General features: G+C 50.2%; 1 protein-coding gene across 1 annotated transcript in view; it reads right to left on the reverse strand.

Annotated features, from left to right (window-relative positions):
- Positions 1 to 13,078, reverse strand: part of SLC27A4 (solute carrier family 27 member 4) — a 55,557-nt gene extending 42,479 nt beyond the window's left edge. The window contains exons 1-3 of the mRNA XM_060251719.1: positions 12,942 to 13,078; positions 12,407 to 12,573; positions 3,191 to 3,585 (exon numbers count right to left, since the gene is read on the reverse strand). Of these exons, the coding sequence (XP_060107702.1) occupies positions 3,191 to 3,585; positions 12,407 to 12,567 (556 nt within the window). The 5' untranslated portion in view covers positions 12,568 to 12,573; positions 12,942 to 13,078. The remainder of the gene's footprint in view (positions 1 to 3,190; positions 3,586 to 12,406; positions 12,574 to 12,941) is intronic.
- Positions 13,079 to 17,363: the final 4,285 nt, after the last annotated feature.

The following is a 17,363-nucleotide window of genomic DNA, read 5'->3' on the forward strand; positions in this document are numbered from 1 at the left end:
CAAAGCCAGCCAGAACTGAGTTCCTGCTAAAACAAAAAACAAAAAAACCCTGATTGTTGGTCTCTGTACTTGTTGTAACTGTACTGGGAACGTTTGAGGAAGTTAAGCTCTACAGCTCTTTGCTTGCTTTGCTTTTGTCTGTAATAAAGTAATAATTCTACCCTGGCAGAGATATTCGTGGCTGGACTTCAAGGACACGCTCTCTTCTCCTCAGAGGCCGTCTTGGCACCTGTTATTACGCAATGGGGGGCTGGGTGAGAAACTTACCTTCACTTTGTGCGGGCTTTTTGCCTTGAATTTTGGCGGGGCTAAAAACGGGTCGAAGGAGGGTATAGAGATCTGGCCCCTATAGCAGAAGTCAGATCTGACACAGAAAGTCATACTGCTGTGATGTGTCTATCATAGGGTTGCCAATCCCCAGGTGGGGGCAGGGGATCCCCTGGTTTGGAGGCCCTCCCCCCGCTTCAGGGTCATCAGAAAGTAGGGGGAGGGGAATGTCTGCTGGGAACTCCATTATTCCCCCTGGAGACTTATTCTGATACAAAATAATGCAGAATTGATCTGTGGGTATCTGGGGCTCTGCAGGGGCTGTTTTTTGAGGTAGAGGCACCAAAGTTTCAATATAGCATCCAGTGCCTCTCCCCAAAATACCTCCCAAGTTTCAAAAATATTGTACCAGGGGGTCCAATTCTATGAGCCCAAAAGAAGGTGCCCCTATCCTTCATTGTTTCCTATGGAAGGAAGGCATCTAAAAGGCGTGCGGTCCCTTTAAATGTGATGGCCAGAACTCCTTTTGGAGTCCAATTATGCTTGTCACACCCTTGCTGCTGGCTCCGCCCCCAAAGTTCCCAGCTATTTCTTGAACTGGACTAGGCAACCCTAGTCTATCAATAAAGTAAGCCTTTTCTGACCAACGGAAAGAGGCCTACTTATTGCGGACTGCTCAGGAGCTGACCCCCTTGCCTTCCTCTGCAGAGCCTTCCTTGGTGGTCTAGCTTAGCTTCCAAGATCTTAACAAGATCCGACAACGCCACGCTGCCTTCCTTTTAGGCACATTCACAGACTCCAACAAAACGGAAATTAAAAGCAAACACTGAAAAAAGGCACTTCTTAAAACAGTGCCTTTTGACTTGTGGAACAAAATGAGTTACAGCTTTAAAAAGGAAATGAAACAAGATTCACAGATTGGCAGCGGTGACGGTCAGCAAGTGAACCAGTAGCCTTCTGCATGCCAGGTGTGTGTATGTGGGGGGGAATGAATTCATGCCCTCTCTGTAAGTCTTCCTTGGGTCTTCCTTGAGCCTCCTGGCTGCTGGACTAGATAAGGGTTGCAACGTCCCCCCCAGCCTATGGTACCTATTGCTTTCCCTCCAAAATTGCTAGAGCGTCCGGGAAAACCATAGAGTTTTCCCAGAAACGCCTAGAGCAGCTGGCATGCGATGTCGCTAGTGTGATGATGTCACTCGCGGGTGCCGTCATCTCACCGGCGACATCGGGGGAGGTTCCCCCTGCCGGCCCAGTGTGGGCCGACGGGTTGGGAACCTCCCAGGGACTAGGGGCTTGGCAGCTCTAGACTAGATAGACTTTTGCTCTTCTCCAGCAGGGTTCTCAGTTCTCACATGCAGGAGGACAACGCATTAAACTTCCAAACAGAGGCAGCCCCACAAACGGCTGGGTGCGTGCTTTGACTGAAGAGGTACAGAAGGTCGAGATGCTTCTCTAATGCAACACCTCTGAATTAAGATTGCAGGGCAAGAACCCCCTGCCCCATCCAGCAAAGAAGTTCACTTGGGGAGGAAACCAAGACAGGGAGGGGCCCTTTAGGAGGCAGCGGAACTTGGTCTTCTTTAGGGTCTCGTTTGATTAATTTACTAGCGGTCCTGCACTGTGATTTTAAATGTTGGGGTCTTATGTAGTTTATCTATAAGCTGCCCTCAGCTCCATATGCAGCAAAGGTGGCACATTCACGTTTTAAATAAAACAGTAATGCAAACAAAGCAAGAACGGTCACTTTTCCCCCGGTGAATCAGGCTCTTTGTTAATTATCAGCGCAAACGCTGTTTAGATTTTTTAATTCTCGCACGGTACGTTTCGGGTCCAGCAAACCACCACAAACTCCATTCCTCACTCTCCCTGTGCCTCACCTTCAGGGCCTGATTAACAATTAGGCCAAGTAGTATGGCTGGCAAGACCCGCCCGGGAGGTTCCCAACCCGCCGGCCCACACTGGGCCGGCGGGGGGGGGGGAACCTCCCCCGATGTTGCCAGCATGATGATGTCACCCATGAGTGACATCATCGCGCCGGCGACAACGCGTGCTCTAGGTGTTTCTGGGGAAACTCTATGGTTTTCCCGGACGCTGTAGCAATTTGGAAGGAAAAACTCTATGTTACCTATTGTACCACAGAGTTTCCCCTCCCAAATTGCTAGAGCGTCCGGGAAAACCATAGAATTTTCCCGGAAATGTCTAGAGCGGCCAGTGCACAATGTTGCTGGTGCAATGACGTCACTTGCGGGTGACATCATTGTACCGTGCACGCAAAACAAGTCCCCCACCAGAGGCTGGGGGGAATGGCATCCCTACCAAGTAGGCATTGGCCTACGGGCCCTCATGCCTTTAGGGGCCCCAGGCCAGTGTCTCCCCTCAGATTCCCCCCTGCTTGCAGCCCTCCCAACATGCACGCACAGCCAGCAACTGAGCCGCTCTTTACCTGACTTGCTTGGTGTGGCTGATGCTGGCACCATCGCCAAGTTTGCCTCTCTCTGCTTTTCCCCCGCAGCTTTGTCAAAGGGGCTTTTGAGAAGGTGTAGGGCAACTGCTCCAGCTCTGAGTTAATTTGTGAGCGGGCCCCGAGATTTTGACTGCCAAGGGGCCTCCACAGGGTTTAATCCGGCCCAGCAAGGGGAGGGAAGATAGTGAAGGCAACTTCAGTTTGGTGCAGTGGTTAAGTGCACGGACTCTTATCTGGGAGAACCGGGTTTGATTCCCTACTCCTCCACTTGCAGCTGCTGGAATGGCCTTGGGTCAGCCATAGCTCTTGTAGGAGTTGTCCTTGAAAGGGCAACTTCTGGGAGAGCCCTCTCAGCCCCACCCACCTCACAGGGGAGGAAGTTAAAGGAGAATGTGAGCCGCTCTGAGAATGAGATTCAGGATGGAGGGGGAGATATAAATCCAATGTCTTCTTGCTCACCTTCAGTCAGCTCGCTCCCAAACACGGCCGCCTTGGACTGGGAGATGCTGATGCAGTGCAGCAAAGACTCCTTCCGCACGTGAGAGTTCACCAGAGCTGCTTCCACGCCAATCTTGGCCATGCCGAGCCACAGGCCGACATATTTGTTGCAAGATTCCATAAACAAGGTGATCACATCCCCGGAGCGGAAGCCCTGCTCATACAGGAAGTTGGCCACTCGGTTAGAGTACTCGTCGAGTTCCTGGAAGGTCCAGGACTCGTCTGTCCCTTGGAAAACGAGAGCCGCTTTCTCCGGATGTCTTTGCACTGTCTCCTGGAACAGCTTGGGGATGGTGTACTTCTGCCTCACGTACCACCACACTCTCAGTCGCGTCTGCATGACGATGAGCCCCGTGCTGCAAAACAGAGGAGGGGACAGTTTAGTTTATTCGATTTATATCCCACCCTCCCCGCCGAAGCAGGCTCAAGCCGGGCAAGAGGCCTGCCAGAGAGGTTACAACCAGCAACATTCCCACCAAAGAAAACTGAAGTTGCCGTCACTATCTCCCCTCCCTCCTGCTTTTGCAGGTTACCGAGCTTTTCTTGAGCAGGAACGCAGTCCCGGCTGGCTTGGTGTCAGTGGTCTAATATGCAGAGTCCCTGTTGGGCTTTTTCTACCCCCCCCCAAAAAAAGCCCTGTGAGAGAAACAATGGTGACATCAGGGGGTGTGGCCTAACATGCATATAAAATCCTGCTGGACTTTTTTGTAGAAAAAGCCCTGTGTGATACAAGATGTCAGGTGTGTGGCCTAATACGCACACGAGTTCCTGCTGGGCTTTTTCTACAAAAATAGCCCTGTGCAAAACAATGGTGACGTCAGAGGTGAGGCCTAATATGCACATGAGTTCCTGCTGGGCTTTTTCTACCAAAAAAAGCCTTGTGGTGACATCAGGGGGGTGTTGCTTAATATGCAAATGAGTTCCTGCTGGGCTTTTCTATAAAAAAAAAGCCGTAGCGGGTTATAGCTTGAGGGCGTGTCCAGAACTGAGGGATTGGGGGGGGGGGCAACTGGAAAATCCCCCTGCCGAATAAACCCTCTTCTTCTGGATGGCTCTCCCTCTTCCCCTTGGCCCAGTTTTCCCCGACTTCCAGCTGCTCTCAGGGCTTTTTTGGTAGCAGGAACTCCTTTGTATATTAAGCCACACAGCCCTGATGTAGCCAATCCTCCAAGAGCTTACAGGGCTCTTCTTACAGGGCCTACTGTAAGCTCCAGGAGGACTGACTACATCAGGGAAGTGCGGCCTAATATGCAAAGGAGGTCCTGCTACAAAAAAAAAAGCCCTGCTCTCAACATTCCATGCCCCTTGGGACAGGGGTTGTTTGGTAGCAGGAACTCCTTTGTATATTAGGCTACACCCCTCTGATGTAGCCAATCCTCCAAGAGCTTACAGGGCTGTTAGTACAGGGCCTACTGTAAGCTCCAGGAGGACTGACTACATCAGGGGTGTGTGGCCTAATATGCAAAGGAGCTCCTGTTACCAAAAAAAAAAAAAGCCCTGACAACATTTATTTATTTACATTATATTTATATCCCACCCATTCTGTACAGGCTAAAGGTGGCTAACAGCATAACACCGTGCCCCTTGGGGTATACTCAATCCCGGGGCTTTTTTTGTAGCAAGAACTCTTTTGCATGTTAGGCCACACCCCTCTGATGTAGCCAATCCTCCAAGAGCTTACAGTAGGTCCTGAACTAAGAGCTCCGTAACCTCTTGGAGGATTTGCAACATAAGAGGGGTATGGCCTAATGTGCAAAGAAGTGCCTACTACAAAAAAAGCCCTGTGCAGTTCCATCCTAACCAGGTGTTTTTTAAAGGCTTTTCTCCTTACAAAGTCTTCTTTTTTCTGCATAACTAGCGAGTCCCCCTGATGTTTTGTTTTTTTTGGGGGGGGGGGGGCTTGCTTTTTCTCCATTGGCCACCATTAAATACAGTGATCACCTGGACGAGGACCATCCTACCTTCAGTGCGCAAACCTAGCTCCGTTAAGCCGTTAAGGAACAGCCCGGCTGCTTCTGGCGGAGAAGCATCCAGTTCTCCCTGCCACACACACACCCCAATCAAAACCCTGGCAGCTGTCCACATTGAACTCCCTGTTAAACACTGCTTCATCTAACGGAAACCGTGAGCTTGTGCTGGTTTTAAGAGAGTTGCCTTTCTTTCACAGAGTTTCTGTCCCTCCTTCGCAGTGCGTAAATCACCCTGCCTGATGGCGCCTTTCCCATATGCTGCTGATCACACCCCAAAAGTTACCAACTGCTTCCCATGTATTAAGTCTCCTCAAGGTTTGGGTTATATTTTCTCCCCACGAACTGGTTCTGCCAGATCAGAGGCAGTTTCTTGGAGTCGAGGCAAACTCCCTGCTGAGATACAATCGCTCTCAACGTTATCTGGCGGGCAGCGCCGCAGGTGACCTGAAGTCCAAAGTGTAGCCTGGCACTGAAGAGAACTTTGCCCAGAAAAGCAGACAAGATGTGATTCCTAGCAGGAAGACAGACCTTCCCTGCCTCCTGCAGGGCAATATCAAACTTACTAAGCGACAAGCCCACATTTTCTGTAGATCGTAAGCCCAGCCGTACACCCATCAAAGCCACAAGTTGCATTTTTAGATCAACACCAGGGGTGACGAAACTGAGGCTCAGGAGCTACATGTGGCTCTTCTACATATATTCTGTGGCTCTCAAAGCCCCCAGTGTCCCTTCGGCCAGCTTGGAGAATGCATTTTTAAGTTAAAGTTGCTTTCTTTCCACCTCTCCTCCCAATCTATTAGCCTCCCTCCCTCCTTTCTCTCAAACACCTGACATTCATGTCTTGCGGCTCTCAAACATCTGCCGTTTATTCTATGTGGCTCTTACATTAAGCAAGTTTGGCCACCCCTGATATACACTTTAAAAAAAGTAACACGTGAACAGGAGGAACTGACATATACGCGGCCCAGCAAGGGAGACAAAACTAGGGATGACAGCCCTTGGATGGGGCGGGAGAGCCCTGGTTTTGGGGGCTTCTGCCTGGCACCAGCCAGATGGCGGGTGGGGGAAGCCCCGGCCCCCCAACAGAACTCCTTGGCACATCTGCCTCCCCAGTCACAAATTTGCAGCTGGAGGGGCAAGCGCACACGGCGCCCGCTCTTTCTGAGCTTGGAGCCACCTGCTTTTGCCTTCCGAATCTGATCTCTGGGTGTGGAGGACAGGAGCACAGGGCGCCCGCTTTGAAAGAGCACGGCCTTCCAAGCCCAGATCTCCGTCCTTGGAAGGCATGAGCATGCGGTGCCTGTTCTTTCTGAGTGTGAAGCCGCCTGCTTTTCCCTTCCAAGCCAAATCTCTGGGCTTGGAGGACAGAAGTGCACAGCACCCTCTTCCCCCCACTCCCCTGCCCCACCTAGGGTTGCCAGGCCTGTGTTGGAAAATACCTGGAGACTTTAAATGGCTGGAGAAAGTGTGGGGGTGGGGGGTGCATGTGTGGTGCTGTATCCCCAGCAATTATGTCATTCCACATGATGTCGCTTTAAGGGTGGTCCTGCCCCCGCTCCTAGAACGCTCCCCCCCAGTTCCCCCGCTGGGGGACAGTTGGGACCTAGCAACCCTAGCAAAATCACAGACAGATTCCTCATTTGCCTCTAAAAGTGCTTTTGAAGCTTTGTCTCCCATCATAGGTGTGTACGTGTAGAAGGCAGGAATGCTCTCCCGACAAGAAGGTGGGTTTACAATTGACATTTAAACCTTTCTGCTGTTCATGAGTCCTGTGGTGGTCTGTGTAGGCCCCATTTCTGCATTGTCCTCCTGGGTTTCTCCCAGAGCCGGAAAGGCTTTCCTCCACTCTCTGGTAATTCACCGCCACCACCTGACCTTTTGACAGGATTACCCGCTGGGAGGGGCAGGGTTCTCAGCTTCCCTTCCAAGTTCTGAGGCCTTGCCTCTGCGTCTCTCACCGCCCAGTGCCTGGTCACCATGGAGACCGTTTACGGCCTTGTGGGCCTCTGGAGGAATAGCTGTTTGCCAGCTGCCTGCCTTCCCTCAGCACCCACGTCCAAGACAGTGGAGGTCTATGTGGGACAGAGAACCACTCCCAGCACCAAAAGTTATAAAGTATTTATTAAAAAGAAAATGTTTACAAGCATATTTTCAGTAGAGCACCAGTTTGAGCAAAGGATCCAAAAGAAATGGGCTAAACGCAAACCCTCTGTCCCTCTCTCTATGCATGCCCTACCAGAGGTTAAAATACAAGACAGGCTCTTTAAGCTTAGGAGTTACAAATCTTTACAGAGTTCCCATTGCCTTGAAGCTTTCTGTAGCTCTCTAGGGCAGCACACGGTCAAAATGGCTGCCTTCCCCAGGGAATGGTTTGCGATCAGGGCTTTTTTTTGTAGCAGGAACTCCTTTGCATATTAGGCCTCATACCCCTGATGTAGCCAATCCTCCTGGACCTTACAGTAGGCCCTGTATTAAGAGCCCTGTAAGCTCCTGGAGGATTGGCTACAACAGGGGTGTGTGGCCTAAGATGCAAAGGAGTTCCTGCTACAAAAAAAGCGCCCTGTTCTGTGTGCTATCCTGGACTCATCACCCAAAGAAAAGAGACCTCCTTCCTGCTGCCAGGGGTTCAGTGCCAGATTAAACCCTGTGGAGGCCCCCAGGCAATCAATATCTACCTCGGGGGCCTCCTCACAAATTATTTCAGAGACGGAGTGCCCGCCCTGCCATAGGGTTGCCAATTCCCAGGTGGGGACAGGGGATCCCCCGTTTTGGAGACCCTCCCCCCGCTTCAAGGTCGTCAGAAAGCAGGGGGAGGGGAGGGAAATGTCTGCTGGGAACTCTCTTATTCCCTATGGAGATTTATTCCCATAGAAAATCATGGAGCCCCAGATACCCGCATTGATCTGCGGGTATCTGGGGCTCTGAGGGGGCCATTTTTGGGGGTAGAGGCACCAAATTTTCAGTATAGCATCTAGTGCCTCTCCCCAAAATACCCCTCAAGTTTCAAAAAGATTGGAGCAGGGGGTCCAATTCTATGAGCCCCAAAAGAAGGTGCCCCATCCTTCATTATTTCCTATGGAAGGAATTGAAAAGGTGTGCCGTCCCTTTAAATGTGACGGCCAGAACTCCCTTTGGAGTTCGATTATGCTTGTCACAGCCTTCATCTTGGCTCCACCCCTAATGTTTCCTGGCTCCACCCCAAAGTCTCCTGACTCCACCCCCAAAGTCCCCAGATATTTCTTGAATTGGACTTGGCAACCCTACCCTGCCACCAGCAGCCTGCAGACCCCTTCTCAAAAGCCCCTTTGATAAAGCTCCTGAGGAGAGGCAGAGAGAGGCAAACCTGGTGACGACAGCAGCAGCACCTGCACCAGACAAGTTGGGCAGAGCAGCTCAGTTGCTGGCTGTGCATGCAAGCTGGGAGCACTGCAAGCAGGGGGGAAAACGGGGGTAGGGAAAGCCAGCCAGGGCCCCCTAAAGGCATGGAGCCCCATAGGCCAGTGCCTACTTGGCCTTATTGTTAATCCAGCCCTGCAGGTGTTTGCAAAATCGTATCTGTTTCTCCACCCACTGACCAGGTCAGCCCAGGCCCAAAAAGCAATTCCTAGGGCTTCTTCCTGGAGATTATTCCTGGATCTGGTCTAGCCTGAAATCCTACACCTCTCTGTTTCCTGTTAGGAGGAAAGAGAAGAAGCTTGACCATTCCATTGTCTAGACCTATTAGCATTTGTATGAAGGCACCAACTTCCTCCTTCCCAGCCTGTTCTCTGCCCAAAGGGGAAAAGAAATGCAAAATGGAAGTTTGGCTCATTTCAAACCTCCCGGAAAAAACTGCATTTCTTCACACATCTTATTAACAGATGCATCTCTTCCAACAGAGTTGTAGACACATTGAAGAGACTTCCCCCTTTATTTTTAACCTCTCCTAATGCAGAAGCATTGGAGAGCCTCAACAGTTTCAGAGGTGCTGGGCGATCTTAAGCCATCCATTCTTTTCTCTGCCTCCATTCCTGCTGCTCTGGCCCAGGAAGTGAGAGGGATTTGGGGAAGGTTCCTTCATTGGCACACACAGGAATCTTTTCATTAAAGGGGGACAAACAGAACGACAGAACTGTTGGCTGGTGAGAAAACAAATGAATCACCAAAGCATGGAGTAAAAAAAAAAAGGTCAAGGTAATCCCCTGTGCAAGCACCAGTCGTTTCCGACTCTGGGGTGATGTCACATCATGACGTTTTCATGGCAGACTTTTTACGGGGTGGTTTGCCATTGCCTTCCCCAGTCATCTACACTTCCCCCCACCAGCAAGCTGGGGACTCATTTGACCGGCCTCGGAAGGATGGAAGGCAGAGACAACCTGGAGCCAGCTACCTGAACCAGCTTCCGCTGGGATCGAACTCAGGTCATGAGTAGGGAGTTTGGACTGCAGTACTGCAGCTTTACCACTGCACCATGGGGCTGCAAGCAAGGAGTACCCACTGGCTAAGCTCAAGTTCCAGAACAGTCAGCTGGCCAGCAGGGAGGAATTACCAGCAGTAGGGGAGGCCCAGCCCTGAATTTCAGCCATGTTGCTGGCAGCAAAGAGAAGCCTAGGCTGGCATCAGCAGCAATGGGGGACATCCCTTCTGGCGCATGCTGGAAGTGACACAATCAAGTCACCAGCAACACAGGGATGCTCTGGGAAAACAGCTTTTACCGTAGAGTTTTGGCCCAAATAGCAAAGCATCACCATGTCAGTGGTGACAGTAGGACATCACTCCAGAAGTGACAACGACCAGGGCTTTTTTTTTGGAGCAGGGACTCCTTTGCATATTAGGCCACGCACCCCTGATGTAGCCAATCCTCCAAGAGCTTACAGGGCTCTTCATAGAGGGCCTACTGTAAGCTCCAGGAGGATTGGCTACATCAGAGAGGTGTGGCCTAATATGCAAAGGAGCTCCTGCTACAAAAAAGGTCCTGACAACGACGCATCACTGGCAATATGGCTAAAATGCCGGAGTAGGTCTCCGTTGCTGCTGGTAGGCCCTCTACCAATTCCTCCACTGCTGGTAAGTCCCCTCAGTCCCTTGCGGTTGTGACCTTGTTGCTATTAAGACTTTTGTGTCTAATAGTGACCTTGTTGCTATTAGAAGATGATAGAAAATGATATTGGATTTATATCCCACCCTCCACTCCGTATCTCAGAGCGGCTCACAATCTCCTTTATCTTCCTCCCCCACAACAGACACCCTGTGAGGTGGGTGGGGCTGAGAGGACTCTCACAGCAGCTGCCCTTTCAAGGTCAACTCCTGCGAGAGCTATGGTTGACCCAAGGCCATCCCAGCAGCTGCAAGTGGAGGAGTGGGGCATCAAACCTGGTTCTCCCAGATAAGAGTCCACACACTTAACCACTACACCAAACTGGCTCTCTATTAGATTTTTGCACTCCCTGACAGGGCTTTTTTTGTAGAAAAAGCCCAGCAGGAACTCATTTGCATATTAGGCCACACCCCCAATGCCAACCCAGATGGAACTGCATTCCTGCTCAAAAAAAGCCCTGCTCCCTGATATTTTGTGGTTGGCTCTGCCTCCCATGGCAGCCATTTTGCGGCTGCACTCACCCTCCAACGTCAAAATTCCAAAGGTGCCCACGAGCTCAAAAAGATCGAGGACCACTGCAGTGGTGGGAAGATCTTGTCTTCCTGTCCAGGGAAGCACTGCTGCATTTTGCAAGTGATTCCCACGGAGGCTTTTGTTCCACTGTTCTGGTCTTCTGAGACATAAAACCTTAAAACAGTGCGCTATGAAATGCAGCAGTCAAATATAAATTAAGTCTTTGAAGATAAGATTCCTATTTTGTTTCAATTGATGGGGAAAGTAGGGTTCCCAAGTCCCTCCGAGCCTCTGGTGGGGGACTTGTTTCGTGCACTCTATGGCAGGGGTGGCCAATGGTAGAGCTCCAGATGTTTTTTTTGCCTACAACTCCCATCAACCCCAGTCATCTGCCATGCTGGCTGGGGCTGATGGGAGCTGTAGGCAAAACAAAATTCCGAAGAGCTACCGTTGGCCACCCCTGCTCTATGGTACCAGAGTTTTTTCCTCCCAAAATGCTAGAGTGCCCAGGAAAACCATAGAGTTTTCCAGGAAACGCCTAGAGCGGCTGGCGCACAACGTCGCCGGCACGATGACCTCATTGGCGGGTGATGTCATCGTGCCGGCAACATCAGGGGGAGGTTTCCCCCGCAGACCCAGTGTGGGCTGGCAGGTTGGGAACCTCCCGGATGGAAGAACCCCCACCTGGACCGGGGCCTTGGCAGCCCTAGGTGAAAGCGACATCAGCACAAGGTTACAAGGAGGAAAACGGACCTGAACGGTCACATTTGCGGTGTTTTAAGATGGATAAGAGCCCCATGGCGCAGAGTGGTAAAGCTGCAGTCCTGCAGTCCTAAGCTGTGCTCATGACCTGAGTTCGATCCCCAGTGGAAGCTGGGTTTTCAGGTAGCCGGCTCAAGGTTGACTCAGCCTTCCATCCTTCCGAGGTCGGTCAAATGAGTCCCCAGCTTGCTGAGGGGAAAGTGTAGAAGACTGGGGAAGGCAATGGCAAACCACCCCATAAAAAGTCTGCTGTGAAAACGTTGTGAAAGCAGCGTCACCCCAGGGTTGAAAACAACTGGTTCTTGCACAGGGGACTATCTTTATCTTTATGGTGCTTTGCATGGTATTTTTCCATGTGGGCTTATTTCCATGTGGACTTTTTTTTGTGAGCATTTATAACTGTGGGTTTGCCATTGATTCCCAGCGGAAGCTGGGTTTTCAGGTAGCCGGCTCGAGGTTGACTCAGCCTTCCATCTTTCTGAGGTCGGTAAAATGAGGACCCAGCTTGCTGGGGGGAAAGTGGTCCATATACTAGTACTAACATTTGTTTTCTCTGTAAATACTAGGAAGATAATAGGCCAGTGGATGCTCAATATTATCCTGCAAATGGTACCTTTAGCCTTCACTACTTCCCTTATTATGGATGTAAAGTGTAAAAGACTGGGGAAGGCAATGGCAAACCACCCCGTAAGAAGTCTGCCGTGAAAACGTTGTGAAAGCAACGTCACCCCAGAGTCGAAAACGACAGGTGCTTGCACAGGGGACCTTTCCTTTCCTTAAGATGGATCTGCTTTCTGGGAAAGCCACACTAGAAAGGGGAGTATGAGTTCAGTACCCCTCCCCCACTACACTTACCTTAAGTCTCGACGTATTGTTTTGACGACTATACGAAGGAATCGCCATCCGCCGGATCCCAAGTAGAAGATCAAGAGAGCTGGAATCACTTGGAACCAAGGAAGACCCAAGGCTAGTCGAAAAATGATGAAGAGCAGGAGGTGAGCAGCCAAACGCAACATCTTGGCCTGAGGAAAGAGAAGAAAACAGCTCTTCAACCTGGCTTCCTTGCAGCCCCACCAACCCAGAAAGGCTATTTTGGACCTATGCTGGACTACGAAGAAGAAGAGATTGGATTTATAGCCCACCCTTTGCTCGGAATCTCAGAGAAGTTTACAGTCTCCTTCCCTTTCTCTCCCTGCCACAGGCACCCCGTGAGGCAGGTGGGGCTGAGAGAGCTCTGAGAGAACTGTGACTGACGCAAGGTCACCCAGCAGGCTTCCTGTGGAGGAGGAGTGGGGAATCAAACCCAGTTCTTCCAGATTAGAGTCCGTGCCCTTAACCACCACACCAAGCTGGATCCAAGAACAAAAAAAGCACAGGGAGCCTTACTTACTGAAGGCAATTGTAGCGGTCCGATCCTAGCTTGTTCTGCTTGCACACACAACGACCTTTGGCCTTAGAAATGTCTTTCCACTGCTTCGCTTCGCTTCAGTTTCTTCAAACAGAGATAACGCTATCGGGACCATAACCTAAAGAGCAACACAGGTTTTGTTGTTGTTTTTTAAAGTTCAGATAGAAGGAAGTCCAAGGGCAACCCTTGATTATTGATTGTCATCTGAGCCTCTAAAACGCTGGCAGCTTGTCTCCACCCACCGCGTGGGCAACAGCTGTTGGTTTAGGTAGACAGAATCTCCCTCAGACCTCTCCCGAGTTGCTCACCGGTTTTACTTATTCAGAGATGACAAGGAGGATATGGATATCATTACATCGACTTCTGAACTGGGATATGAAGCAGGGTTGCCAAGTCCAATTCAAGAAATATCTGGGGACTTTGGGGGTGGAGCCTGGAGACATATGGGGTGGAGCCAGGAGACTTTGGGGGTGGAGCCAGGAGACTTTGAGGGCGGAGCCAGAAGCATGGTTGGGACAGAACACAACTGAACTCCAAAGGGAGTTGTGGCCATCCCATTTAAAGGGACTGCACACCTTTTAAATGCCTTCCCTCCATTTGGAATAATGAAGGATAGGGACACCTTCTTTTGGGGCTCATAGAATTGGACCCCCTGGTCCAATCTTTTTGAAACTTGGAGGGTGTTTTACGGAGAGGTACCGGATGCTATGCTGAAAATTTGGTGCCTCTACCTCAAAAAAACAGCCCCCCCCCAAGAGCCCCAGAAACCCATGGATCAATTTTCCATTATACCCTATGAGAATCGGTCTCCATAGGAAATAACGGAGTGCCCAGCAGCCCTTCCCCCCTTGCTTTCTGATGACCCTGAAGTGGGGGGACGGCCTCCAAACCTGCCCCCATCTGGGGATTGGTAACCCTAATATGGAGTGTGAATCAAGAAATATACACAGTGAGACTAGGCACAGACAGGGTTATTGGTTTACAAGCCTGGAGGAAAGCAGAAAAAAATATGAAATATGAAAAAATATGAAAAGTAGAACACACACAGGGTATTCGAAAACCCCCCAAGATCGTAGAAGGAATGTTTGCTTCTTTAAGAAAAACGTGCCACAGAGATCTCATTGCGAGATCTCCACAGCCATTTTTAAGCCTCACTTAGAGTAAGCACAGGCAGCCCTGTAGCTAGGATTTGAAGAATTAGGGGGCCCTGATTTTTTTCAGGGGGCACATAGTGGCCCCAACCTCTATGGCCTTCTCTCCCACCACCAATGAGGAGGAAAGCTGCCAGCTCGCTGCCATACAGCTTCCCCCCTCCCCACAGCTGCCCCAAGGTGATCCCTTTCCACCCCTCTTCCAGCAGCTCTGGTGGGGAGCCACTCAGAGGTTTAGCTACGTGCCGCACAGTCTCCTGCCCTTACCTGTAGCATGATCCAGCTAGGCAAGCCTGGTGGAACGGGGTGTGGGGGGGTGTGGAAGGCACCACCAAGTTACAACTGACTTCTGGGGCTACAAGACCTCCAATTCGGATTTCTTCCGGTTGGAGGGTGAGCCGAGGCTGCCCAAGCGCAGCTCCCACCCTCACTAGGGTGGCCAGCGAGACCAGGCCAGAAAACCCCTGCAGACGAACATCACCTCTCCACTGACCCCCAGCCCCGGACTGCAGCCAGGACCTCCACTTGTGTGCGCCAGCCTAACCTACCCTGCCCTGCCTGCAATGGAGCCATCCGCCCCCTACCCCTGCCGCCCCACTTGAGGGCCAGAATGGCCTCCTCTTGCAGGCGCCCTCTAGCCCAACGTGGAGCTTAACTTTCAGAACTGGGCGCTGAAAGTGCCCCGTTGTCTCTGCTTGCTGGGGGGGGGGGCAGAGATTTCTTCCAGCCCCTAAGCAAGCAGAAGCAACACAGAGCTTAACTTTCAGTCCTGAAAGTGCTCAGTTGTTTCTGCTTGCTGAGGGGGGCGGGGGTGTCAGAGATTTCTTTCAGCCCCTAAACAAGCAGAAGCAACATGGAGCTTAACTTTCTGTCCTGGGCTCAGAAAGTGCTCTGTTGTTTCTGCTTGCTGAGGGGTCAGAGAATTCTTCCAGTTCCTAAGCAAGCAGAAGCAAGGTGGAGCTTAACTTTCAGTCCTGGGCGCTGAAAGTGCCCCGTTGTTTCTGTTTGCTGAGAGGTCAGAGAATTCTTCCAGCCCCTAAGCAAGCAGAAGCAAGGTGGAGCTTAACTTTCAGTCCTGGGTGCTGAAAGTGCCCTGTTGTTTCTGCTTGCTGAGGGGTCAGAGAATTCTTCCAGCCCCTAAGCAAGCAGAAGCAAGGTGGAGCTTAACTTTCAGTCCTGGGCTCCAAAAGTGCTCCCTTGTTTCTGCTTGCTGAGGGGTCAGAGATTTCTTCCGGCCCCTAAGCAAGCAGAATCAACGGTGGATGATCAAGACCCCTAAGCAAGCAGAAGCAAAGGTGTATGATGACGGCAGAATGGAGAAGGATGTAGCCGAGGCACTGGAGGCTGGTTAGGGGCCCCAAGTCAGGGGGCTGTGCCCCCCACAGGCCCCCTCGTAGCTACGGGCCTGGGAAACAGTCAGACAAAGGTGGTGCAGAAGGGCAGAGGCTGCCAAGAAACAAAAAGAAAAGTAGGAAGGTAAGAAGGAGCAGAGTGGTAAAGCTGCAGTACTGCAGTCCTAACCTCTGCTCATGACCCGAGTTCAATCCCAGCAGAAGCTGTGTTCAGGTATCCGGCTCCAGGTTGACTCGGCCTTCTATCCTTCTGAGGTTGGTCAAATGAGTACCCCGAGCTGGGGGGAAAGTGTAGATGACTGGGGAAGGAAATGGCAAACCACCCTGTAAAAAGTCTACCGTTAAAACGTTGTGAAAGCAACGTCACTCTAGAGTCGGAAACGACTGGTGCTTGCACAGGGGACTACCTTGACCTTTTTTAAGTAGGTGGGAGGGAGAGAAGGAAAGAAAGGCAGAGAGCAAAAACTAGACAGAAGCATCCTCATGGTTGTACCCCCCACTACTTGTAACAATTCTGTTCTTGCACCCAGAATCACTATTCAAGCCCTCCTCTACTTCAAATATGGAAAAAAAACCTGACCCACAATATTCAATCGACTAACAGTTCAAAATATAATGGCCTGTGAAACAGTAGACTGTGCTACATGCAGTGTCCTCTCTAAGTTGAGTTAGTGTGAGCTAGCGCACTATTTTTCACCTTCGATGCACACATTTTTGTCTTTACTCAGAAAGGGTGGCTTGCATTCTCCAAGCCACCGACTGGCTCCTTCTGTGGAAGCATGTGGATCAGTTGGCTGACTTGGCTTGGAGAAGTTATTTAAAGAGACATGTCTTATCCAAGCTGGCCAACAGGCCGTGGGGGCTTCAGGAGCCACACAATATGTGTGGAAGAGCCACATGTGGCTCCAGACCCACAGTTTGGCCACCCGTGTTCCACAACTCAGAGGGAGTATTGGCTACATGAGGTCTTAACATTCTCATGCTACCCGGTTACGCACCAAAGCGCCAGACGCAAGATGCATCCTCCAGCAACACACAGAGAATGAACTTCCAGAGATTTAACTGAATGGAACTAACCCCTTAAAAAGGTAAGCTCTAGCAATCATGCTAGCAAAATTCCAGTGTCAAGGAGAAAAAAAAGGACAGTGACCTACCAAGGTCAGGGACCAGAAAATCTACACAGTCCAGGGTGAATATAATGAAGCTAGAGTCCAGTGGTACCTTTAAGACCAAGGTATAGGCAAGACAATAGAAGATGCCAGAAAATATTGGGAGTTATTATATACTTGGCTGGATGTTTCCACCTAAGCTTCTGATTACTGTAACTTGATGAAAATTGTTATTTAGATGTGCATAGGGTTAAGACTCACAGTACTAGGTTCTTATCTTAATGTAATATGATCCTTTTTGAATCACAACTTTTGCGGTATTATTTTAAGCAGAACTTAATAACTCTGTCTGTCTGTCCTTATTCTACCCCTATTCCCCTTCCCCTTTTCACATCTATTGTAAACTTAATAAAACTATTTAAACAGAAGACCCAGGTCTGAGCTTTTGTGTGCATGCACACTTCCTCAGATACATAGAAATGTAAGGTAACAGTTCAAACTTATAGACAGAGGCTCAATGGTAAATTAGCATGTTAGCATGATGAAGATATTTCAAGATATCTGGAGACAAAACAAAACAGGAATAACAAATCAAGTTTATATAGTCAACAGTTGTTTGGATTTAATTAAGGGGTAACAAAAAGCGAAGCAATAAAAATGTCAATATAGGAGATAAATACGTAAAGATATGTATCCTTTTTAACTGTGAGAAGTCTATGCTTCATTAATGTCACTGTTCTTTTCCTTCACTTACCTTACATGCAGAGTTGAAGTATATAGATAATTGTAGGA

This window comes from Heteronotia binoei, chromosome 12 (assembly GCF_032191835.1).
Source record: "Heteronotia binoei isolate CCM8104 ecotype False Entrance Well chromosome 12, APGP_CSIRO_Hbin_v1, whole genome shotgun sequence".
Classification (NCBI taxonomy): domain Eukaryota; kingdom Metazoa; phylum Chordata; class Lepidosauria; order Squamata; family Gekkonidae; genus Heteronotia; species Heteronotia binoei.